The sequence below is a fragment of the Arachis hypogaea genome, chromosome 8, assembly GCF_003086295.3.
Source record: "Arachis hypogaea cultivar Tifrunner chromosome 8, arahy.Tifrunner.gnm2.J5K5, whole genome shotgun sequence".
In the NCBI taxonomy this organism is placed as follows: domain Eukaryota; kingdom Viridiplantae; phylum Streptophyta; class Magnoliopsida; order Fabales; family Fabaceae; genus Arachis; species Arachis hypogaea.
Window position 1 is genome coordinate 3737458 of NC_092043.1, and position 26193 is coordinate 3763650.

The following is a 26193-nucleotide window of genomic DNA, read 5'->3' on the forward strand; positions in this document are numbered from 1 at the left end:
TTATTGACAACGTTCAAATCTAAATTTAGGGTATTATGTTGTTCAACTTCAAATATTTCTTATTGTACAGACCATCCAAACTAGTTTAGCTTAAGACAAGTATTAATATAAACAACTCATTGTATTGATGTGTGAACAACAGGAGAATAAAAAAATAAAAAATAAAACTCTTTAATTAAAGGCTAACTCAATAATTGATATATATTTTGGCCTTACAAAATCAAACAAACGAACCAAATTCTTTTGAAAGGACGTTAATTATATATTTTAAAACTCATTAGCTCTAAGCATCAAGCAAGACATCAACTTCAACATCGCACATAATTCTTCAAATCCCTTCGTATATAATTGCCCCTATAATACGCATGTACACAGAGAGGTGTTATTATATATTATTAAAAAAAAATAATATCCCAAAAAGCCCCCAAAAAATTTATTATCCGACAGTTTTGTCCCCATAAAATTTAACTAAGATTTCGACCCTGAGATTTTCAGATATCCACCAGATACGTCTCCAAAACCGTTTGATCCGGTTAAAGTAGTGACGTGTCAGATTAACTGCGACATGTCACCTTCAGGACATTTTGGTCCCCATCCACACTGAACAAAACGATGTCGTATTGGAACCACGGGCAAAACAACATCGTTTCGGGGAGGACAAATTTGTCCCCACTTAGACAGAAAATGCAAACGGCGTCGTTTTCATGTGGGGGACCTATTTGCCTTATAATAATATCTTAGGGGACCTATTTGACCTATAATTCGTGATATTAAAAGAAGCTATATTTACTTCAACGCAAACCTTTAAAACACATTGACATTGATCTGTTCATTTATCAAAATGGTAACATAAACCTGAGAACCCAAACATGTTAACCAAACAAATATTTGGCCTCAATAGCAACACAAATCAAATCAAGTCAAAAGAATGTTTATTTTCTTCAACATAAACTAAATGAAACCATTCTAAACAACATAAAGTCTTCTTCCTCCAACATAACAAAAGGTGGTAACATAACTAAGACAACAACTTTCACATTAATTCTTAGAAGCGTCATTTCTTGGAAGACTGGTTCAACCCTGGTGTTGGAATGAATTTGAACAACTTAGATACTGTGCCACTGGTTGCAGCTGATATTATCTCAGCACTAACACTCCCCAAATTCTTGGCCCTAATTACTGTCTCCTTTGGACGTCTAAAAGAAAGCTAAGATTGGAATAAATAGTATTGTTATCACCATGTTTCGCACAAAGTTCAACTGCTTATATTAAACCACTTACAAGGGCATACCTTTGGATTGTAAGTGACTTAATGTAAGCAGTTGAACTCTGTGCGAAACATGGTGATAATAATACTATTTATTTCAATCTCAGCTTTCTTTTAGACGTCCAAAAGAGACAGTAATTAGGGCCAAGAATTCAGGAAGTGTTAGTGCTGAGATAATATCAGCTGCAACCAGTGGCACAGTATCTAAGTTGTTCAAATCCATTCCAACACCAGGGTTGAACCAGTCTTCCAAGAAATGACGCTTCTAAGAATTAGTGTGAAAGTTGTTGTCTTAGTTATGTTATCACCTTTTGTTATGTTGTAGGAAGAAGACTTTATGTTATTTAGAATGGTTTCGTTTAGTTTATGTTGAAAAAAATAAACCTTCTTTTGACTTTATTTGGTTTGTGTTGCTATTGAAGCCAAATATTTGTGTGGTTACCATGTTTGGGTTCTCAAGTTTATGTTACCATTTTGATAAATGAGCAGACTAATGTCAATGTGTTTTTAAGGTTTATGTTGAAGTAAATATAGCTTCTTTCAACATCATGAATTATAGGTCAAATAGGTCCCTTAAAATACTATTATAAGACAAATAGGTCCCCCCACTTGAAAACGGCGCCATTTGCATTCTCTGTCTAAGTAGGGACGAATTTGTCCTCCCCGAAACGACGTCGTTTTGCCCCTAGTTCCAATACGACATCGTTTTGCCCCTAATTCCAATACGACGTCGTTTTGTCCATCCAGCGTGGATGGGGACCAAAATGTCCTGGAGGTGACATGTCGCAGTTAACCTGACACGTCACCATTTTAACCAGATCAAACGGTTTTGGGGACGTATCTGGTGGATATCTGAGAACCTCAAGGTCGAAATCTTAATTAAATTTTGTGGGGGACAAAACTGTCGGATGGTAAATTTCTTAGGGACCTATTTGGGGTATTACTCTTAAAAAAATAAGAGTTAACCATCAATTTGGTAACCAAAAAATTTAATCGCTACTAAAATAGTCCCCAAAAAATATTATCAACAAAACAACTTTTAAATAATTTAAAAATGCGACAAAAATAACTAATAATTAATATATTTTTTGTAAATGACAAAAAAACGTTTGTATTTAGCAAATATCCATTTGATATAAAATCATTTGAATAAATATTTAGAAGATGTACAAAAAAATTCAGAACAAAATTTTATTTCTAGATTTTTCTTTTTAATTTTCATGTGATAATTCACAGGTTAATGGTCAATTTGGTTTTCAAAAGATTGGCGATCGTCATTTTCGCCTTCAAATGATTTTTTTAATCAAATTAGTCTTTAAAAGATTTAACATTAATCTTGTTTGTCCTTCCATCAAATATTTAACATATTCCATTAATGATTTTGCACGTGTAGCATTAAGTGAGAACTCAGCAGGGATGAAACAATGTTATTTTATGGTATTAGTGTGTTTTGGTTAAATACGATGATGTTTCTTATTATTGTTAAGGTAATTATGAAGAAGAAGAAAGGGAAGAGAGAAGAGGGGGCGACGGCGGGGAAGGGTGGTGCTGCTGGTCTGCCGCCGTCACAATCATGAGAGAGAAAGAGAGTTCGGTTAGAGAGAAGCAGAGATAGGGAGAGAGGAGATTAAGCTCGTCGTAAAAGAGAAAAGAAAATGAGACAATAGAAAAATTCATCACTGTCCCCACCATCGTGGAGCTAAAAAAGGAAGGAGAGAGACGAAGGAAAGGGGAGATACGAATGAGACAGGGAGAGAGAAAGAGAGAAGAGAGAGAGAGAGAGAGAGAGAGAATACGGCGAGCAAAGGAAGGAGGGGTTGTTTCTGCACTGCCGAATTTTCGTCATCACCGCTGGCTCTTTTCTCTGTTATTATCGTATGTTAGTTCCCTTAGCTAATTCTTATCAATTCTTATCAATGTTTATCAGAATATTCACTTCTTTTTACCAAATATGTTTTACTCCTTCAAAACACATAAAAGATATGCAAGCCTACAACTACAACCATGATTGGTAACAGTGGCACTGAAAATAGCACAATACAGAGGTGGCAATTCACCTGGAAAGCAATATCGCATACCCCCAACACTTCACTTATTGCTCTTCACCACTAATACCACCTTCAACCCTTCTCTCCAATGCTATAATTTCAATGTCAAATTTACTTTCCCATACTTTGTCCTATCTAGTGCATGGTCTGAGTCTGATGGTGCTGCACCTTCCAAGCTTAGTGTTCCGATTCCAAGGGTCTTGGTTGATAGGGAATCACCGGTGTTCTTTCGAGCACTCAACGATCACATTGAGGTGAAGCTCTGCCTCCTCCTTCTTGTGAATCACTCTATCCTTTCCTGCCTGCCCAATGACCACCAAAATTTGTTGTCCAGTGCCTCCGTCCCTCTCAAAATACAATCTGGGTAATGGAAGAAATCTAAAATTAGCAGAAATTAAACAATTATTTTTTTAAAAAAATAGTCTGAATATAATAAAATGTCACAGAAGTTGAATACAACGAATTAGACAAATAATGAAATAAAACCCTAACCTCTATAGATTCTGATAATTGTCGTCGTTGTAGTTGTGGTCCCCCTACTGAGGCGGCGGTGTATGTGCTTACGTTGGAGCCCCACCAGTAGCGTTGCGCTGGAACCAGTAGTGTCGCTACCTCCAGCGTGTATATGCTAATTGTACTACTCCATCTACTCTTGCAACTGATCAAGCTGCTCCAGTTTCTTCTTCAGGTCCGAGCTAATAGCAACGACTCCTCCCACGCTTGCAAGAAGGTTGTTGTACCTTTACTCAGACTGCTTTGCTTGCTGGTGAAACTCCTACGTCAGCTTCTGCACCTTCTCCCTCAAGTCGACAACTTCCTGGGGATCGACAGGGCTAGTGGTAGAGGAAGCCGCCAACGCGGAGGAACGGAGGCCTCTGGCAAAGAACAACCCTAACTCGAAGCGGCGATTCTTGTGGAGTTCAGAGGCGGTCTTACGCCAAATCCTATCAGAATCTACCATTGAGATCTCGGAGCCGGCTTTGTCGTTCCCATTAGGTGACTGAGATTGTTGGGTCGCGGCCTCTAACTTCTGTGTGTACTCCTCCTGTGTTACACACGTCGTTCTTAGGATAACAGTACTACTTAAAACCAAATAAATTTGAAACTTCAATGCTATGGCCAGATTCCACATTTCAACTTACATTGGAAGCAAAATTGTATGCAAACTTGATGCACTCAATTAGGAATTGACAGACGACAATTTCAAAATAAGGATCAATCAAGTTATGGCAAGTCACAACAAACAACAACGACACATAATACAAAATATTCAACAGCAATTTTTTTACAAAAACGACCTAAACGCAGTGAATGAACGCAATCAAAATTGTCAAAATAATTTCAATATCAAAATTTATCAAAATCAGCAATAAAACAATGACTCATTAATACAATCAAGCATTTTTCAAAAAATTTAGCATGATGAATCAACAAACAGCTCAATAATTCAACAGTTTTCTGTAATTTTGGAATCTAATCTAACATATTCTAACCTATCCTAACCACATAAGTCCACTAAATCAGAAAATTAAACTAACTAAACTCCACCAAGTAATTAATTAACTTGAAATAATAGAATTTAAAAGAAAAAGAGTTCAAACAAAAATCTTGAATGTAGAACAAATGAAAATAAAGAATAGAGGTGGAGGTGCAGTAGCGACAGAAACGAAACCGGCAAGGGGTGTACAGCAGCAGTGGCGGAAGAAGTTGACGGAGATGAGAGATGAGAGACGAGAAGGTTAGAGAGAGTGGGAGAATGACTGGTTAGAGAGAGAGAGGGGAAGGTGAGAGGTTAGAGAAAGAAAGCAAATTCGAAATGAAGAGGGAAGGGTTCGCGATTCACTTTTAGGCAGGGACGGATTTATGTTATTGGGTGTGGGAACAAGCGCCCCCACTACAATTTGAAATTTTTTTAAGTAGTATATGATAATAATATTTATTTGCCTCCATTAAATTATTAAATTTAACACCACAATAATTTTTTATTCAATTTCTGGTATATAATAATTAATTTAAAAATTTTATATTAGATGTCTATTAGAATAATCAATTATCAATTTAAATGAGATTAGTGTTCTTTCTTAGAAATCAACTTGAAAGAGTATTATTTAAAATTAGCTAAATTTTTTCCGTAACAACTACATTAATTGAAAGAATTTTCTCAACTATGAATATTAGTAAGAGGTGATTTCTAATTATATGAAAAATAAATTTTAAAATATTATTTAGTGATATATATATAAAAAGAAAAATGTTTCGATTGTATTGTTAAGAAAAAGATTACTCATTTTTTTAAAATAAAAATCTAAAAAATAGAATTTTAAATTATATGTTATTATTTAAATTACTATTTTAGTGTTTTAATTTGTAAATTATATATTTCAAAGATTAATCATATTTTACGATAACAAAATATAATTATAATAATCATGTTATATGTTCGTAAAAAAGAACTATCTGTATAAAATATATATTAAAATATAAAATATATATTAAAAATAAATTAAAAAATATGTGTATGTACACATATACATAATAGTTAATAAATAATTTAATAGCTAATTTTTATATATGCATAATAATTTTATTATAAAAATTATTATTATATTATATATATTTTGCTCTCACTGTCAAAATTTTTTGGATCCGTTACTATTTTTAGGACACGGCAGTTATTGTCAAATTTACCAACTGTAACGCGGTGCGAATCACCAAAATGCAGCGTTTCATTAAAAGTGTCTACCGTCGGATTTTTCTAATGATAGCTTCGACGCTAAGTTTGGCGCCTGTTTGGCTTGTTTTCCTACCAAATATTATTGGCGACTTTATCGTCGAAAAAGACAATCCACCGGTGATTATTTGGCATGTTGAATCCTACAAAATCATTGTTAAATCTATGGATAAAGTTGACACTAATATGTGACACTAAATCTGACGGTACTTAACGTTTTTTTTATAATGAGTAGAATTAAATGAATTATATAGTTACTTTAATTGAACTACTTAGAAAAACTGAAAAGTTGGTTTTAATTCTTTTGGTTTTAGTTCTTCGTGCCTAAAAATATAGGAAAAAAATAAAAATTGAAAAGTCTTCTTGAAAATTTGCAATAAACTTGTAAACTCAATACTCCGTAGAATCTATCATTAAAAGAAGAGAGCGTTGAGTTTGAGCACTGTTAAGAATTAAATTAAGCTCAAGATGCTCAAACTAGACTAACATTGGATTAGGTTCCATAAATCCAAAACAGCTTACTGGCTTGATACAGGAAATTATATTCAACAAGTAACGGCAAATTAAAAGTCCTAAATCTGAGTCTTTTGTACATTTTAGTCATTGTCCGATAAAGAGATGTTACTTAAATAAAATAAAATGGCTATGAAAAATGGTATAAATAAGAGAATAACCAATATCAAAGTTAAGACCTCAATCTATAATAACATTATATCAACAGGTCTCGTTAACCTAAGTATTAGAGTGTTTTTATAAGTTACTCCCTTGGCCTAGTGCATGACTACTTTAGGCACAAATCTCTAACCATCAATCAAGCTCAACAACTCTTAAGATTCCCAAACAAATGCATTAAATAGATATAAATTATTTTTGAAATATTTTTATATTACACTTATTAATAAAATCCTATACATTAAAACAGTTTTGAAATATTTTTATATCACATTTAATGAATGTACATGTCTGTTGTCAAATATCAAAATATACTACGGTGGCAAAGAATGACATAATTAGAAGCGATGTTGGGCAAGGTCGTCTCATGATTATGCATTTCTGGCTAAGATTATTATTATTCAAATATTCTATGAATCAAACAATTGAGGGTTTTGAAAGCCGCCGCGAGGTGAGAATCACAAAAAGTCAAGAATAACTGGGATATTTATACGAAGTGGAATTAATGATGTTTATGCTTTTTTAAAGAGGGGTGATAGGAAATGTTCTGTGATCTGTAGTAATTAATTAATTGTTATTAGTGTTTTTAATAGTATGAGATTATATTTAATAGTATAAGATTATTTATTTTTTTTGTTAGTTAAGTACTGATCAGATTTTAGTAAAAGTGCTGACATTCTAAATTTTTTTCTTTTTTTAATTCTTTTTGTGTTATTTTAATTAATAAAGGTATAATTTAATTTTGATTTTATGTGCATGTAAAGTAGTTTTATACGTGTATTTAATTACATAACGTCATATTAGTAAAAATAATTATCTTTTATATTGATGATTGATTATGTGAATAGTTATCTAAAAAAATATATATGATTGTACGACTGTGTAAAATATTTTATATTATCAGTGTATCAAAATTAAACTTATAAATTATTATATATTGCTTAAATTTTTTATATAAAATATATATTTCGTCGATCCAACCATATTGAATTACAATATTATATAGTGAAAATCATTTTCACTAAATTTGACCAAAATTGAATATCGAAAATTATTTAATTAAAGAATATTTTGTTTATGTATATTTTGAAAATATATTACTTCGATTTTTAAGTATATAAAAGATATAACAAATAATCTTAAATTGACTTAAAATTTTTTAGGGAAATTAAATTTGTAGCATATAACTTTCTAATTCAACGAATAATTATTTTAGAAATAAATTTATTTATCTTGTGTCTTAAAATATATGTTAAGTTTATATCTTAAGTTTATTTTAGAAATAGATTTATAAAAATTTAATAAATTTAATGCATTTATTTTATATTTATTAAATAAAAATATTTAAAATTTTTTATTAATAATAAATTTATCATGTGTTCTAAACTCTTTAAGAATTACACGAATAAAATATTAAATGATGTAACATTTATTTAAATTGACATTTATACGATGATAAATATATAAGTAGGTTGACAATAAATATAGTTTTCTTCACTGCTCAATGAACCTTGGTAGTTTGGTAGTATATAAATATAAATGTTTGGAATTCGATATTTTTATGCGTAACCTTTTTTGACGTGAAAAATTAGAGGATAAAGTATTATTTTAATTTCTAATATTTGGATTAAATTTTAATTTAATTTTTAATATTTTAAATATTTTATTTTAATTTTAAAAATTTTTAAATTTTTTTATTTTAATTTTAAAAAAGTTTTAAATGAATTTAATGTTATCCCACTATTAAATTTGACATAAATAATTTGCATATTAAAAAGTCAATAATATTTAACTTCAGTATATAATTAAAATCGATTTACTAACAATTATTAATATAAAAAATTTTTCTTTGATTTTAAAGCGTTTATAATTAATTGTTAGCATTTTGAATTTTGTACTAAAAAAATTGAACAGAATAAATATTATTAAAAAAATTTTGGGTATATTTTTTTATTATCATTTAACTAGTAATATTATTAATATTCATATCACTTATTCCATTAATTATTATTATCAAATTTAATAACAAAATTATATTAAACCTGTTTAAAATTTTGAAATAGAGATAATAAGACATTTAAAACGCTATTAGTCAAAATAATACTCTACCCAAAATTATATTAAGTGTAAAAGAGTTGATAATATATGCACATAAAAATTATTACTGCAACGGATATAATTATAAAGTACAAAATAAAAGATACCGAGTAGCAGCAGCGCCAAAAAGAAAATCCAATTTAAGGTTGATAGAAAGGGAAGTCAAATAAATACATTGGAGTGAAATCATAATATCCGCCATCATTGACATTAATTAGTCTGAGGCTATCAATATCATCATTTCGTATTGACTTCCTTTCATTATATTCATATATATATATTTATATAAATGCTCGTATATATATGGCCAACTTTAGTATGCATGTATGTCCACTTTAATTTAATTTAATGTCCTTATTGGAAAATTCAAGATAGGGATTATAGTAAGTAAAGTCCAACCAAAAGGTTGACAAACCGCAACACAAATTCCCCAAATAATAAACTTAGTAATAGTAGAAGTCGTCACATTTTGAGATAAAAAGAAAAAGTGATGAGGGCACATACTCATTATGAGAAATCACACAAAGGGTGTAACGAATTGGATTCTTGCAATTGCAATCACAACACAAAGGCCAAATATAATGTTATTGTTTTACATTACATGGCTTCATCATCGGCTCTTTAGGCTTTTGCAATCAAAGCTTTATTTGATGCGTTTTAATTTCTCATGCGCATGCATATATATCTCCATGCCTTAAGGTTCATGCGTCACTAAGAAAGAGTACATGCCAAGCGAACAACCTTAGAAACAGTGTCTTACACCGAACGGCTCTCGTATATTCCTCGTGGATGATGTCGTACCTACACAATGAATTAATAAGTTGTCACTGATCTTGTACGTATTTAAGTAAAACAAATATAACAAATTAACTCTTAATTAGTTAATATCACTTATTTTTACTATAAATTTATTTTATTAATGTTATTTTTTAAAATATTTAAGATCTAAAATTAAAAGTTAGGATAAAAAATAATTTTATAATTTTGTTGACACGGACTAGCTAAAATGAATTAACTTTTCGGTTGAACTCATTTAAGTAACTATTATGGTTTTATTTTAGCATAGTAATTTGAAGTAAACAAATGAATGTGTGTGGATTATAGTATGATTATGATACTGTGGTTACGGTGATTATTCACATTTTGTTAAAATTAAAATAATATTTTTTTAATAATACTTTTTAAAAAGTATTATTTAATAATAAAAAAATATTATTTTATTTTTAGTAATATTTTTTGAAATACTATAGTCACCTTAGCATAGTTATACTAAAATTATATATATATATATATATATATATATATATATATATATATATATATATATATATATATATATACTCTTGTGTGGATAAACTTTGGAGGTATATTTTATTTTTGAAGAAATTGAATTTGTTTCTTCGTCTCTAAAAGATATATACTTCGACCAAAAAAACACGGAGGGTGGGTACCTGCAAAAGACACTCCGACGTTCAAGTCAATAAATGTTTAAGAGGTATAAGAATTTTATAATTATAGAATATTAAACATCAAATAGAACTTATCATGTGTTGCCCCTGAAATTAAATATAGAAGGTTCTTTTTTTTTTACTAAAGATATGAGACTCGAATCCGCAACCTTTTAATTGAGTATGGGGAGATTATGCCATTTGAGCCATTACTCATAGGCATATAGAAGGTTCCTTTTATTAACATAGAATTGATGAATGATATTCATGTAATGATCTTTTGGGCATTAAGATGAAAATGATGATAATTAAGTCAGTAATAAAAATATCATTTACAACTTATAAGTAAAAAATGAATGATTATTAAGGTCAAGTTATGACTCATAATGCACAATAAAAACCGAATTTATAAGGTGACGGATCATATATATATATATATATATATATATATATATATATATATATATATATATATATATATTGCTTAATATAAGGGTACATGTAAAAAGAAAAATAATATGAAAATTTTTATTGAAAATTTAAGTTTTTAACTTTTTTAATATATTCTTAAATATTAAATACATATGAGTTAAGTATTTTTAGAATCCTTAATAAGTTTGTCTTAAGTACATATATTAGTTAATTTTATTTTTCTAATTATTATAGCCAATTAATTGTTGAAAAAAATGAACTTTCACATTATTATCTTAAAAATTACTTTTGTCTAACTACATAATAAAACTTTAAATATTAGTATAAGATAATTGCATGAACTAATTGATTCCAAGTTTTTGAAAGCTAAAAAGATTTCTCATAATGAATACAATAAGAACAAAGTTAATTTGTTTAGTATTGCTGGGAGAATTGAAATTAGGTGTACGTGAAGAAGGTCGTGTAAATACCATCATAAAGATGGTCAAAGTAAAGGGGGGTAGAAATGTGATGATGAGGGAGGCATGATTGTGCAAGCTATAGGTATAAGTAGTGATGGGAAGAGATGTGGGCAAAATGGTAAAAGTGCAGACAATGGAATGATTAAGAGGTGTAGTTAGCAGTTGGGGAGAGAGGACGAGTGGGATTAATGATGAGACCAAGTGTGAAAGTGGAGCCAGGCGTAGTCATTACTGATTGGAGAAGACATTAAAGCAAACAGACTAGTGAGATTCTAGATGTAAATTTATGTGGGACCCTAATTCTTCACTCACATCAATTTTATTTTCAAACTGCCACAAAAACAATTTAACATGGACAGCAAAATTCTATATGAAATAAAAAAACAGTAAACAAATAGAAGGTATAATTTGTCGAATTCAAAGATTTAAAAACATATTAAATATAAAAATAAACGTTAAAAATATAGAAAATAAAATACGTATATATAAAAAATAGATAATAAAAGATTTGATGACTTATATTTTTGTTATGTTAATGATTGAGATTTGAGTAAGTACAATCACTGGTGAATGGTGATGGTGGTGGCAGCTACTAGTTAGTAGGATTAGTGAGCTTTATTTTATGGATCCCGCTAGGGAGATAATGGAATATTTGTACAATGTGTACAATGGTTATTAAGTTATGAAATGAACATCCCCTATACTATTTAGAATAACCATCCGAGTACAAGGGATAATAAACAAGGATCGAACTCTTGACCTTTCAAATCTAGTGCTTTAATACCATGTCATGATACCATTCATCCCAAAAAATTCAACTGATGGAAAAATGTAACACTAATAATTATATCTCTAATACTCCATAAACCTCCATTGTACATATTGTATAAATATGTCATTGGCTCCTCGTACTTTCCCTTATTTTATTTGAGAGAGTTGGGTTGGGTAAGTGAAATGGAAACGGAAATGGTGTATCTGGTGATTCCTGATTTGTGAATTGATTGTATTATTATTATTATTAGGGGGGAAGAAGGTGTGTATATATGAAGTGTGAACTGGTGAAATTTGAGGACTTTACAACAAAATAATAATGGGGCCATTTTGCTTTTGAGGGAACAAATTTTGGAAGGACCCATTAGGCGCAATAATTAGCTATCATCTGACCTTACTAATCTTAAAGGCAAAAAGCTACACGCCTTGGATTGATCATGCATACACACAACCACGCTCTTCTTCGTCCTTAATTATTGATTAATTAGAATTAGAGGGAAAAAATAAAGAAAAAGAAAAGTAGATGTTAGATTTGTAAAAATGGGGCCTTTGCCAGTTAGATTTGTGCCTAATAGGAATTAATTAGGGTGATAACTGATCTTGGGGAGAATTTTAAATATAGAGTAATATTAATCTATGTTATGCACGTCTCAAACTCTGTATAATAAGGAGTTTGTAAAAAAAATTTAGTTTTTCAGTTAGTTTATTGTATTGATTTTTTTTAATAATTATTTATTTTTAATAAAAAATACCTTATTTTTATTATTCTAATATGAAAAATAGTTACTATTCGGAGAGTTATCTGAAACGTTGATTTGGGCCTGAACGTGAAGTCCAAATCTCCTTGAGTGGCAGCATCCGACTTGTTGATACCGAGGTGCCGTCTTTCCGAGTTCCTCGTGAGGAGGTAGGGGTGGTACATACAAGAGACTCACATGCTTAAGTTAGCAAGGATTTTAGGCAGGTTTTTAGTATATTGGAATGTGTATATACCTGAGGGGTGTCAGTGTATTTATAGTAGAGTAGATAACCATCTTTGTTAGAGTAGTTCCATCTTTATTGATAAATAACCGTTCCCTTTATCTTGGAAGTTTGTTAGGATCTATCTTTCAGGGAAGATAGAGATAGTTGGAGAGATTCGGAGAGACAATTACTTAGATAAGCATAAGCTGCCCTTTTCATCGTGTCTGGCCTCTTTAAAGAGGTCAGGTATGGGATAAAGGCCACCCTCATGGGTTGGGCCCTTTATCCTTATTGGGCCTGACTTTATGTTTTGGGTCAAGGTATGAACAGTGCCCTTAATTGAGTCCGCGCTTTAGAGAGGTCGGGCTCAAGCATTGTGGCCTTTACGTTGGACACCCGATGTGTTTTTAAAATTTTAAACGTTGTCTCTTTAAATGGGGAGCGAAGTTTTCCTTGGGTTACGCGCATACTTTGATGAGGGTAGTAACGACTGTCGTGCCTCTTGGTGCGGTATTTTACAACCCACAAACTAACCGGCAAGTGCACCGGATCGTACCAAGTAATACCTTACGTGAGTAAGGGTCGATCCCACGAGGATTGATGGATCAAGCAACAATAATTGATTGATTGGCTTAGTTAGGCAAGTAGAAAAGGATTTTGAATGTTCAAAGAGTATTAAACAATCATGCAGAAACTAAAATAGTAAAGTAAATGGTTTGGAAATAAAATATGGAAGAAAACAGATAAGTCAGAGTTATCTATTTTTTCAAATTAACTTTTCTTACTAACTATTTTAATCATGTAGGATTTAATTTATGGCAAACTATATGTGACTGACCTTAATTCCTTAGACCTTTCTAGTCTCCTCTAAAATTCATTAACTGTCAATTTCTTGGTCAATTAATTCCAATTAGAAGGTGAAATTCAAATTCCAGTTTATATGCCACAAAAATTCTAATTACCCAAAAATAAGAGGATTATATGTCATGTATCCTGTTAAATCCAAATAATTAAAATTTAGGAGAAATTATTTTCAAGCTGTTGTTTAAGTAAAGAGTTTTTCCAAGTTTTACAATAACTAAAATAGAAAGAGGGTCATACTTCCGTTCCACCCAAATTCATAAAATAAAGAGCAAAAATAATTCTTAAATTATAAATCCATGCATAAATTAAAATAGAAAAAGCAATAAAATCAATCCATACAAATAGACAGAGCTCCTAACCTTAACAATAGAGGATTAGTTGCTCATGGTTTAGAGAAAATAAGGATTCTGGTAAAATGTACTGAGTTTCAATATGATGTAAATTCCTATTTATAACTAATCCTAATAAATTTAAAATCTAATTATCTAAAATTAAAAATAATATCTTTTCCTAAAAATAAGATTTGAATTTAAATTCGAATTAATTAACAAGTCTTCAGCTGATGGGTGGGGACCACTTGTTTTGTCCATTCTGTAGTTTCTAATCTGTGTTTTCTAGACTGGAAATTGGGTCAAAACTCCCCAGAAATCGTCCGTAGCATTTTTCTGCATTTTCTGCACGTGGCGCATGTCACGCATACGCGTCAGTCACGCGTACGCGTCGCTGGTCTTCTTATTGAATCAGTGTTAAATAGTTTGTCGATTTATTACTTGAACTTGTATAAGATGCCAAAGACCATTGCAGAGAATTTAATTTCCTTACAGAAAAGATTAATGTGGAGTAAAGAGGATGATAGAAGTGATATGACATTAGTGAGATTGGAAGTGGTACAGGCTCCTAAAAAATTAAAGGGTTAGGGGTTGGAGATGCAGTAATTCATAACACAGCACTGTTGTTCAAGTGGTGGTTGCGCTTTTCGAATGAGGAATGTCCTTTGTGGAAGAAGGTGGTATGCTCTTGTAATAATCTGAACCCCAATGAGATGCTATCAAATTCGTGGCAGTTCCGTCTGCATTCTCTTGTGGCAGTTCCATCTGCGTTCTCTCGTGGCAGTTCCATTTATGTTCTCTCGTGGCAGTTTCACCTGCGTTCTCTCGTGGCAGTTCCGTTTATGTTCTCTCGTGGCAGTTCCATCTGCGTTTTTTTCTGGCAGTTCCGTCTGCACTTCTTTCAGATAGCGACAGTTCTGTCTGCGCTTCCTTCAGACAAGCGGCAGTTCCGTCTGCGCTTCCTTCAGACAAGCGGCAGTTCCGCCGTGCTTTCTTCAAACTAGCGGCATTTCCATCTGCGCTTCCTTTTGGCAGTTCTGTCTGCACCCGTTTTATCAGTTTATGCAATTTTTTTCTCTTTATTTCGTTATTTTAAATAAGTTTCAAACTTAAGTTGTCACTTGAGTTTGAGGGGGGATGTTAGAATATAATTAGCATCAATTAGGATTATTTAATATATTTGAATATTTATTATAGGAGATTAACGTCTTTATTATTACGATTCTCTTCGTACCTATAAATACCCTTTTATATTGTATCATTTTAGACAACTTGAATACACTTAATAATATACCATCATTTCTCCAGTTTAGTCTCTTGTTTCTAACACGACCAAAAGTGGCCTGTGAAAGAATATTTGCCACCTACAGATTAAAGAGCAGCATGTAAAGGATAAGATGATTGCTGGCTTATCTATGGAGGAACGTAATAGAAGAAGGATTTGTTTTTGGGAGAATGTGTGATTATAATGTGGCTCGTTGAAATTTCAGTATCCGAGACTTTTAGACTAAAGAAAATTTGCCACGAGAGATTGTGAGTTTTGGAATAGACTAGAGTGAATTTAAAATTTGTATTCTAGCCTAATTTTATTATCATCCGTGATCAAATTACCCGAGAGCATCTTCTCCAAGGCATAATTAAGAATGGAATCTACACTTTGATCATCTCTATATGCCAAAATTAGTTTCTACAACACATTCTGATCTATGTTCAGTATCAAATAAAAATAAGCATCAGACTAACTTTGTTCATAGATTTCCTGATCAGTTTGCCTTTATCTCAAATAATTCTGACATTTAAAATGGTCATTCATGTAGCATTATAGCTTACATTGTAGTAAGACACCTAGATTCTGAGTTACTGCCAATCCCAATGGTTTCAATGCTAAATTGGCCACAAATGATTCTCAGCTTTTTGAAAATCTTAAAGGGTATAGATCTTCGTTACATTAAATATACAGTTAATCATAAAATTCTGTTTACAAAATCTATTGACTTTTGGCTTCTTGCCTTTGCAGATGCTGACTGGAGAGGAGATTTGGATGATCGTAAATTCATTACAAGATTTTTATTCAGGAAGAACTCTCTCTCTCTCTCTCTTTTGCTTATTCTCTTTCTTCTTCCTATTTTCTCTCTGCTTCTTGATCTTTTTATATTATCAATATCCTTCACTGTACACTCTGATGTGGTTGAACACAAATTCTAACATATAAAACAAATTTACTTGATTTTTAATTTATCGTGAATTTGTTTTGCTTTTATGTTCATTTCAAATGATCGTATGTATTTTTATGAGGCTTCACAAAATAGTCAAATAACATAACATATAATAAATAAATAAATAAGTCATCGCACACTTGTTGAAACAAGAAAAAGTAAAAAGAAAAAGAAAGTACAGGTGTAGTTCAATAGTTTTTTTCAATGTGTTTAAATTTTTTTCACATTTTAGATGTAATATATTCGAAATATATGTATATTTATTTTATATACATTGTATCTGAGACGTGTGTATTAGGTTTTAAATTTATAAATAGTTTAAAAATTATATATATTGATAAATAAAAAATTTATTTTATTTACAAACAAAAACATTCCATTAATTATATATTAAGAATAAATAAAAAAATACTTTTATAAGAATTAATATTTATTTTAGTTACTACTCATATAAAAACTAAAGTTAAAATACTAGTATTATATTAAACAATTTAATATATTAAATTATCCCATATATTCCAACTACAATCACACATGAGTAATTATCATTTATTTTGTATTTTCAATTAATACCTTTTATGCTTAGTACTTTTAACAAGTAACACTAAAATAGTAGATATATATAAAAAATAGTCACTAAATTAATTATTTGCATAAAATAAATTTATAATATAGAATATATATATTAAGTTTAATTAAATTGTATATATATAAAACATAAAATGTTAAAATACTAACGTTAGATGTTTAAACATTCTTATATCAATTTTTGTTGTTTACAGTATTTCATAGCTTCACAGGACAAAAATTAATCGCAAAAAGAACTTTATTTAAGAGTTGTCACTGATTAATAAATTGTTACATGACACTTATATCAAATTAATTTTGCAAAGACTATTATATCAATTTAATACTAGCCTTTGCAAAACTTTAGATGATTTGGATAATGTTAAATGAAATTAAATTCCCCTAATTTAAATGAGTACAAAAAGAAAAGGAAAAAAATTACATAATCAAGTGGCAAAAAACAAGGAGGTACAGAAACTTGTGTCTGCAAAACACGTAAGCGGCGTCCTTGATTCCTTGATGTTCTACTTCTACAATGGAGATTAATGAATTGACTGTTGAAGTTGCCCACTATATGGGAATCGCGCTATAAAGCCACCAACCAACTATCCAATTTATAATTAATGAGGTCTTCAAAGAAAGCCTGCTAGTTGCTACGAAAATGACACTTGAAATTGGGAACCCCCACAAGTCTCACACTCAACCAATCCTTAGAACCTTCTTCTTATCTCACAAAATTAATGGAACAATGACTTGGAAAACCACCTAACTAGTAACAACAATAAAGACGGTCTTACTAGTATTAACTACTAAGTATTAATTATTATAGTAATATACCATAAGTGGTACCAAACGCATGCATGGCCTAATACACCTAATTTTCATTATTCCTTGGCCTTTGCCAATAATGAGTAAGTTAATTGAGGTACTATGATCTTAGAAATTAAAGTTTGGTACATGACAAAAAAAAAAAAAATTAAAGTTTTGTATGAAACTATTTTTTACTAATAATACATTCAAACAAAATTGTGACTTTTATTTTTACCTACATTTCGTACATTTTTGTGGTAACCTGCATTTTCGTACGTGTCCATGTGAGGAATTAGTTATACAATTACATAAGGTTTTGGATTCATTGAATGTATACTAAATATAGTTAATCCACACTAACCTTTTAGGCTGTTAGTATATATTATACATAAATAATAATAACATTGAAACGAACTTTCTTCCAAACCAAAACTAGATTGAATGGAACTCTAAAAAAGTTCACAACTTGACGTATGCATACTTTTAATTATCCTACAAATCTACAATGACCTACATATAACTGATTTGAGCAAATATCCATTTTTTTTCTGTTGGAAATATATACTGATATTCATTTATAGACGACTAATGTTATTTAAATTAAGACTCAGTCATTACTCATATTTTTTGAATGTAGTGAATTAATGTCTTCACTGCAGGTCATATTTACTCAAAAGCAAACAGTTAGTTACGGAATGCTTTCTATATTTAAGGTGGGATTCAAATTCTCTATTTTTTTTTGTTTTTTACAATATCCCCTAATCAGATTAAAGGTTAATTCGTCGCGAATCAAAACTTTATTTAAGAATTTGTCGCTGACCAATTAGTTACTGCTTACACTCCTAATACTTTTTTTAGACATTTTTTTTTTGGTTTTCCACGGTATCCCTCAGCCCGACAGGACAAGGACTAATCTGTCGCGGTACTGAGCTCCATTTGAAGGTTTGTTGCTGGCCAATGGATTGCTGCATTAATTAGTGAGCTAACTACTTAACCCAAGTTGGTTTCAAACTTGTCATGTTAACTAAGCCCAATTAGACGCTTTTTCTTTTGTTGCGAAGCTCAATTAAGCTAGATCAGGATTATCTTTCCTTTTTTTTTTCCCTTAAGGATGGATTAGGATATCTTAAAATAACAAAATTGAACTTGGGCTTGTAGATCCAACTAAACTTCTAATATGGGCTGGGATGGCCCAAAAGCATAGAGCATCCAGTCAAGTATGTTGTTAGCCCGTTTTGCTATTCCATTGGATAATCCAAAAATTAGTTCTGGGAAAATTATACATATGAGTGAGCAGCATACTGCACAAATTAGTGTGAAATTTTGAAAACAAGTATCCAACAAATTGGAATTGATGGAGGAGAAACAACTAGTTTTGAGGGGAAGGAGAGTGATGACGTTGTTGATGATGCATTATGCCACTGTCTTTCTTCACTTTGGGTTTATATCTTATGCTTTGTACCTTCTCTAATGTTTGTAAGACTTGTTCCATGGATGGTCGGTTCTTTGGATCTTCTTCCAAGCATTGTAATATAAGCTGTGCTATCTCAAAAGCAGCTTTTTTGGGATATTGTTCACTCAAATTTGGATCCATTCTATTTTTTAATTTCCTTTTCTCGTAAAGAGAGGGCTTAACCCACTCTACTAAATTCTGTTGACCTGAGGGCCTATTTGTGTCCAAAGCAATTAGGCCTGTTAACATTTCTAGTAGGACTACGCCAAATCCGTATACATCACTTTTTACGTACAAATGACCTGTCAATAAATTATTTATGTCAATATCATATCTATATATACACGCACATATACAAAATATTATGTATGTAGAGTACATATTAAAAATTAATTATTATATATTTGTATATAAATATATTATTAATATAAGGATATAATATTCTACCATCTACACATCATTATCATTGAAGAATTCTCTAATGAATAAGATATCTAGGATATCATGGGTAACAAATACGTTATAAAGTTCTAATTACTTATTTTTCATAACTAAATCTAAAAAATAATGTTAAAAATTTTTGTTATAAAGACGATTTAAAAATAACATATAATAAATTAATATTATTAATTAAAAATGCAAAAAGAGAAAAGAAAAAGGTACATACCTGTTGCCATATACTCAGGGGCGGCATAACCGTAGGTTCCCATGACACGTGTGGTTACATGGGATCTGCCGTTAACTGGGCCAAGCTTTGCCAATCCAAAGTCCGACAGCTTTGCGTTGTAATCCTAGGTAATCACAATACAAGCATATACTAATTAATTGCAACCCATGCACACAACACCATAATTAATGTGCTCAAATATGAAATATACTTACCCCGTCAAGAAGAATATTAGAGGACTTGAAGTCTCTATAGATTACAGATTTCTCTGACGTATGTAAGAAATCCAAGCCTCTCGCAGCTCCAATGGCTATCTTCACCCTTATATCCCATGAAAGCGGTTCTGGGCCTTTTTTGTAATTAAACAAACATATATGTCCTAGTTAATTAACCTGTGTTCTCTGTATTTATACAATAATTTGTCTCCCAATAGTAATACGTTAGTTATTATTTCTTACTTCTGAAGAGGTGGTTTTCCAAGCTGCCCTTTTGCATGTATTCGTATACTAGCAAGAATTGATTCTCCTCCCAACAATATCCCACTAGTTTAACCAGGTTTGGATGAGAAAACTTCCCCAAGAATTTCACCTCACTCTACACCAAAAACATTAAAAGAGTACCAACGTCAAATCAAACTGGCTAGTTAAGTAATTATTAAGTTTAAAACAGTAACTCCCTTAATTAGTTTTGTCAATTTGTGTGATTAGTAGCTATACTATAGTTATTCGATAAAAATCATGCATAATACTTATTTCTTGTGGTGCATTATACGTAAATAACAATTTACTTAATAAAGTAAATATATATGCATTGCTGAATGAAATGATAATATCTTTTTCAGTCAGTACTTTCAATCCAAAAGAATAAAAAATGGAATATGATACTTTGCTTGCCTTTGAAAGGGAAAAAAACATGTCACTAGCTACTAATTTAACACAACATTGAATTTTTGTACTATATGCTATATGTCATGCTTCTTAATTAGAATGTGCCAACTCACACAATAACCAATACAGAGACTCTATATAGATTTAATTATGGATTTACCCCTTTTAATTTGGTTGAGAGAAAAACAAGAGGAAGATAGAAATTTGTTTAGATGGAATAAGGAAAATGTTTTACTGAGTCTATAAATTTATTTGTAGTGTGTGAAAGCTAAGGAACGAAATAAAAGGAACCTGCCATTCTTGGAGGCCTTGGAGGCTGTCGGGGTTAGACTTCTTAACGGCAACCGGAATTCCAACTCCGACTTTGGAAGGCTTGAGGGTATTTTGGTCAATCCATCCTTTAAAGACGCGACCAAAACCACCCTCACCTAACATAGTGTCCGGTCTGAAATTCCTTGTCGCAGTTTTCAGCTCATCCAATGTAAATATTCTCAGATTCGGCGTCACCTTCTTCATCACTCCCTTCTCCTTCCTACTTTCTGATGCAAAGAAGAAGAGACTTAAACCTAACATATATAAAGAATAAGAAAGAACGAAAGAATTCAATACCTGCAGGTGGTTTATTATTATTATTATTGGAATTAGTAGCATGACGATGCTCATTAATCTTGTTATTACTCGCCTTCCGGAAACAGTTTCCCATTGTTGTGATTTTTGAGTGATGTAATGAACACGTTCTGATCCAAGAAGGGTTAATATGTTATATATATATAGCGTGAGAGTGACATTGTTGGGTTCTACGAAGAAGGAGACGAGAAATTCCAAGCAAACAGCGTGAATACTCATACTACTAGCTACTTGCTTCGTTGACTTTCTCTCTCTAATATTTTTATTTCCTTTTCGATTCTTCTTTCTCTTCATCACTCCCTCATTTATTATTACAACAATGCTAGGGAACCAACTCTATATAAGTCAAGAATCAGCCAACTGGTAACCGAATGTTGCTATTAATAGACACACGGATGTTTTTTTTTCTTATAAATTGAATGGTTTTAGATATAATTTCTATGTTTCATGTGTTACGCATTAATAAAACATAATTAATTATATGGAATCAACTAATGAATGTCAAAGCATCTGTTCCGTGATTCTCTCCTAACACTAACGTGGTCAACAATAATTTAACAAACAAATTAAATTATAAATTAATAAACCTAATTATAATTAATTATGTTGTTCTATTCTTGGCTGATTATTAGTTGTTCCATATACTTTTCCTTATTATTATCAATTCATTTTTCTTTTAATTCTATCCATAAAATAAATTCATTTTATATACACATGTCTTATTAAATTTTTTTAATATATATTTTGTATTCTAATTACTATATCACATACTATAAAAAAATTATTTTAAACAATTATTTATTTTATTTTAGTAATAATAAAAACATAAATTAAATAAAAAAATCACTGTATTATTGTCACTAAAAATAATTTTTATTGTAATAAAAATGCATAGATAGTAATATAATGGCAGAGATTAACATAAGCGCCACTAAATAAAAGGATTTGGTGACTAATTTGTATATAATTTTTTTTAATATTTGGTTATTGTATTATTATTCTGTTAAATAAATAAATGCGTCTAATCATATAATATGATCTATAATTTGCAGTCCTTCAACTTACATTGCTTTTGTTACTTTGTATCTGTCCATATATAAATTAAATATCTCTAATGGGTAACCTATGTTATCCACAAAAAAGGAGGGTAACTATATATATGAATTTATTTTTATTGATGAAAATTTTAAAATAATAAATATTTTAATTGAAATTAAATAGAGAGAGTGGTATACAATAATTTAAATGTGTAAAATATTAATGCAATAAACGAACGCAACACTTGAATTTCAAGGTCAACGATAGCTTAATAATTAACACTAAACCCCACACGTTGATTGCTTAGCATAACTTGATGAGCAAAAATAGACAATTACACATATTCTACAAACAATTTGTAAGAAACATTCTTGTATATACAGTAGTTAGCCCGGATAATAGATCTTCTTCATTGTTAAAAAAAATTGAAAGTATAAAATGTAATTTTTAATTTTTAATTTTTTTTTATATTTATTTTTAGTCCTACTTATAAAATTAATAATAAAAAATTATATTTTACTCTTTCAATTTTTAAAAAAAATTAAAAAATCCATTTTCAACTAACTCCATCCTTAGACATGGACCCAATCAAAAGTATTACCTACAGTATTATTAATTTATTATTCTTTTTTTTATAATAAGTCTTTTTTAACCTTTTAAATTAAAGTTATAAGAAAATAAATGTATTTCGATAACTTTCTTGATTTAGATGCATTATTTTTTAAATGAATTTAAAAATAAAAAATACTTATTTTAAAAAAGAGGAAGTATTATTTATATCCAACAAAAATTATTAGATAAACACATGGTAATATGAAAAATGATTCTAATTTCTAAAAGATGTCAATTGTAAAGTCATATATATATGTGGTGTGGTTCAGTTAATTGATTAAAGTTAACTAACTATGTATGAGTTTGACAGTTTCTGCTACAACCTTTTTCCTGATGAAGTGACAGTCAATTTCTACATGCTTAAAGCGCTCATGCAGTGCTGGATTTGTGGCCATTTGGATGGCAGAAATATTGTCACAAAATAACATGGAAGAGTTGGCTTCAATATTCATGAATTTGAGGAGTGCAATGATGGAGATAATCTCACATGATGCATTTGTCAATACCCGATACTCAGCCTCTATAGAGATTCGAGAAACCACATCTTACTTCTTTCTTTTTCAGGACACAAGGGAATCTCCCAAAAAATGCAATAACCCGTAGTGGATCTGCGAGTGTCAAGGCAGCTGTCCCAGTCAGCGTCAGCATATAGTGAGATGTTAAACTTCGAATTTGCTGAGAAAAGAATCCCTTGCCTAGGAAATGCTTTCAAATAGCGTAAGACGTGATGAATAGCATTTAAATGTGGCATTTTTTGCTCAAACATGTACTGTGCAAGCTTTACAATAGCGAAAGTGATGTCCGGTCTGGATATAGTGAGGTACATTAACCTCCCAACAAGTTTGCAATAGGTAGACAGGTCTGGTACTGGCTCACCCTCTACAGTTGGAAGCTTGAGGTTAGCTTCCATGGGTATATTTGCGGGGCTTACAATTGACATAACTCGTATCTTCCAAAAGAGAAAGAGTATATTTTCGTTGGCATAAGGAGATGTCGTGGTGCGATCTCGCCAACTCCAAACCCAAGAAAAATTTAAGGTCACCCAAGATCTTTAACTTGAAGATAGCTTGAAGACTGTCCTTCACGACATTCATGGATGCTTGTGTTGGCCGAGCTATGATGATATCATCAACATACGCAATTAAAAATGTAGTTGAATCACCACTACCAATAGAAAAAAGGGAGTAGTCTTGTTTACATTGCTTGAAGTCGTGGTCAGTCAGGGTTGTACAAAATTTCGTAAATTATTTTCTCGAAGCCTGTCTTAAATCATAGAGGGACCTAGTTAGTTTGCAAACCAAACTTTGATTGTGTTGTGGATGGCCGAGAGGCAAGTCTATATACACCTCTTCATTCAATTTTCCATTGAGAAAGGCATTATTAATGTCCAACTAAAGGATGCTCCAACTCTTTACGGTAGCAATGGTAAGTAGAACTCTTACTATTGTTATTTTGGCTATGGGGTTGAAAGTATCTCTGAAATCCACCCCAGCTTGTTGGGTATACCCCTTTGCAACCAACCGTGTTTTGTACCTCTCAAGAGAGCCATCAGCTTTCATTTTTGCCTTGTAAACCCATCAACAAACAATTGCACATTTACCTTCAGGTAGGAATAGCAGTTCCCAGGTGTTGTTAGCCTCAAGTGTATCTAATTCATCTTGCATAGCTCATCTCCATTCGAGAAAGTACACTTCCTGATGAAAAATTATGGTTCGGATATGGTATTAGCTTGGGCAAGAAAGTGGTGATAATTTGAACTAAGTCTATGATTGTTGATGTAGTTGGAAAGAGGATAGGGTGTGTTGGTAAAGCATACATAGTCAGTGTGGTGGAGGGTGATGAGTTTTGGAGGATTTTCGAAGCAGGGGTAGGGTTGAAGGAATGTTAGAAGTAGTAGCTAGTCCTATAGAAGGTTGGGTAGGCATTGGAATTGGAGAGGAATCTTTGGGTTTAGGATCTTATACTGGGGTAGGTAAGACAAAATCTGCAAACAAGTCTTTATGGAGTTAGAGGTGTGGGGAATTGCTAAAGGGCATGATATGTTCATGGAAAATCACATCTCTGGAGACAAAAAATTGTTTGGTCTCAAGTTTGTATAATTTGTAACCCTTGTATCCAAGGGGATAGCCAAGGAAGACTGATGGAACTGCCCTGGGACAGAACTTGGTTCTGGAACTCAAATTAGTTGCTGCATAGGCTAAATAGTAGTTCGAATGGAGACTTCAGGTTTAGTAAAGGACTTGAGGTTCTATTGATGAGAAAGGCAGCAGTGGTGATGCACTCTTCCCAAAAAGACACAGACAGTTTAGCTTGAAAGTAGAGAGCTCGAGCCACATTAAGAAGGTGTTGGTGTTTCTGTTCTACCACGGCATTTTGCTGTGGTCTGTATGGACAAGAGAATTAGTGGAGGGCTCGCTTTTGTTGCAAGAAATCTGTGAGTGCAAGTTCTTTTGCATTGTCTGACCTAGAACACTTAATCTTAATGCTAAACTGAGTTTCTATTAAGGAATAGAAATTCTTTAAACAAATTGTAGCATCTGATTTATTAGTCAGTAGATAAATCCAACAAAATCTCGTGGCATCATCAACAATAGTCAAGAAAAATCTCTTTCCATTATAAGTTGGAACTTGGTAAGGTCCTCATACATCACAATGAACAAGGTCAAAGGAATTTGAAGACAAATTATTGCGGAAATCAAAAGAAAGTTTTTGAAATTTTGTAAGTGAACATATCTCACAACCATTGCAGTCAGCTTTATTTTGTAAATAAAGAGTATTATCTAAATGATACAAAATTTTAGATGAAACATGACCTCAGCAAGTGTGCCACAATTGTGAGTTGCACAAATCTATTGAAACAAGATTAGAATCAGAACTTGAAAGATTTGGTGATATCAGCGGCTTTGAGCAATCGGTTGGAGATGATGCCTTTAGTATGTATAGTCCTTGATGCAAATCACCCTTCCTAATTCTTTTCTATGTGGAGTTGTCCTGAATAGCGAAGTATGTTGAGCCAATAGTTACAGTGAGAGCAGTATTGGATAAGAAAGCAGAAACTGACAGTAAATTTATACAAAGGGTTGGTACATATAGAACATTATAGAGAGAAATGTATTGGTTTAGAACAATTGTCCCTATGAAATTTGGAAAGAAATGTTTACCAGTTGGTAAAGAAACGAAATTTTTTCTAAAAGTGTGAATTGAAGAAAAAAGTGATAGGTCACATGCAATGT

General features: G+C 31.3%; 2 protein-coding genes across 3 annotated transcripts; both read right to left on the reverse strand.

Annotated features, from left to right (window-relative positions):
* Window positions 1–18884: 18884 nt before the first annotated feature.
* Window positions 18885–21416, reverse strand: LOC112705711 (probable serine/threonine-protein kinase PIX13). 2 transcript variants are annotated; one of them, XM_025756625.3, is made up of 6 exons: window positions 21293–21416; window positions 20975–21222; window positions 20255–20390; window positions 20012–20145; window positions 19797–19920; window positions 18885–19431 (listed from the first exon to the last, which is right to left on the reverse strand). In XM_025756625.3, exons 1-6 carry the CDS (start codon window positions 21384–21386, stop codon window positions 19046–19048), a joined length of 1122 nt encoding a protein of 373 aa, XP_025612410.1. In that variant the 5' UTR covers window positions 21387–21416; the 3' UTR covers window positions 18885–19045. The 2 variants fall into 2 exon arrangements, with proteins under 2 accessions (XP_025612410.1, XP_072056505.1); XM_072200404.1 differs by having other exon boundaries at window positions 20975–21249; window positions 21293–21409.
* A 2064-nt stretch (window positions 21417–23480) lies between these two features.
* LOC112704903 (uncharacterized mitochondrial protein AtMg00240-like) lies at window positions 23481–23900 on the reverse strand. The gene has a single exon (XM_025755764.1). It carries the CDS (start codon window positions 23898–23900, stop codon window positions 23481–23483), a length of 420 nt encoding a protein of 139 aa, XP_025611549.1.
* Window positions 23901–26193: the final 2293 nt, after the last annotated feature.

What these genes read in the sequence shown, in the direction of transcription:
- LOC112705711 (XM_072200404.1), bottom strand. Translation starts at nt 21,386, where the DNA reads ATGGGAAACTGTTTCCGGAAGGCGAGTAATAACAAGATTAATGAGCAT. An exon ending in AAGGCCTCCAAGAATGGCAG is followed by an intron (nt 20,391 to 20,974) that starts GTTCCTTTTATT and finishes TTTTTGGTGTAG; the next exon opens with AGTGAGGTGAAATTCTTGGG. An exon ending in GGAAAACCACCTCTTCAGAA is followed by an intron (nt 20,146 to 20,254) that starts GTAAGAAATAAT and finishes ATTACAAAAAAG; the next exon opens with GCCCAGAACCGCTTTCATGG.
- LOC112704903 (XM_025755764.1), bottom strand. Translation starts at nt 23,900, where the DNA reads ATGTCAATTGTAAGCCCCGCAAATATACCCATGGAAGCTAACCTCAAG.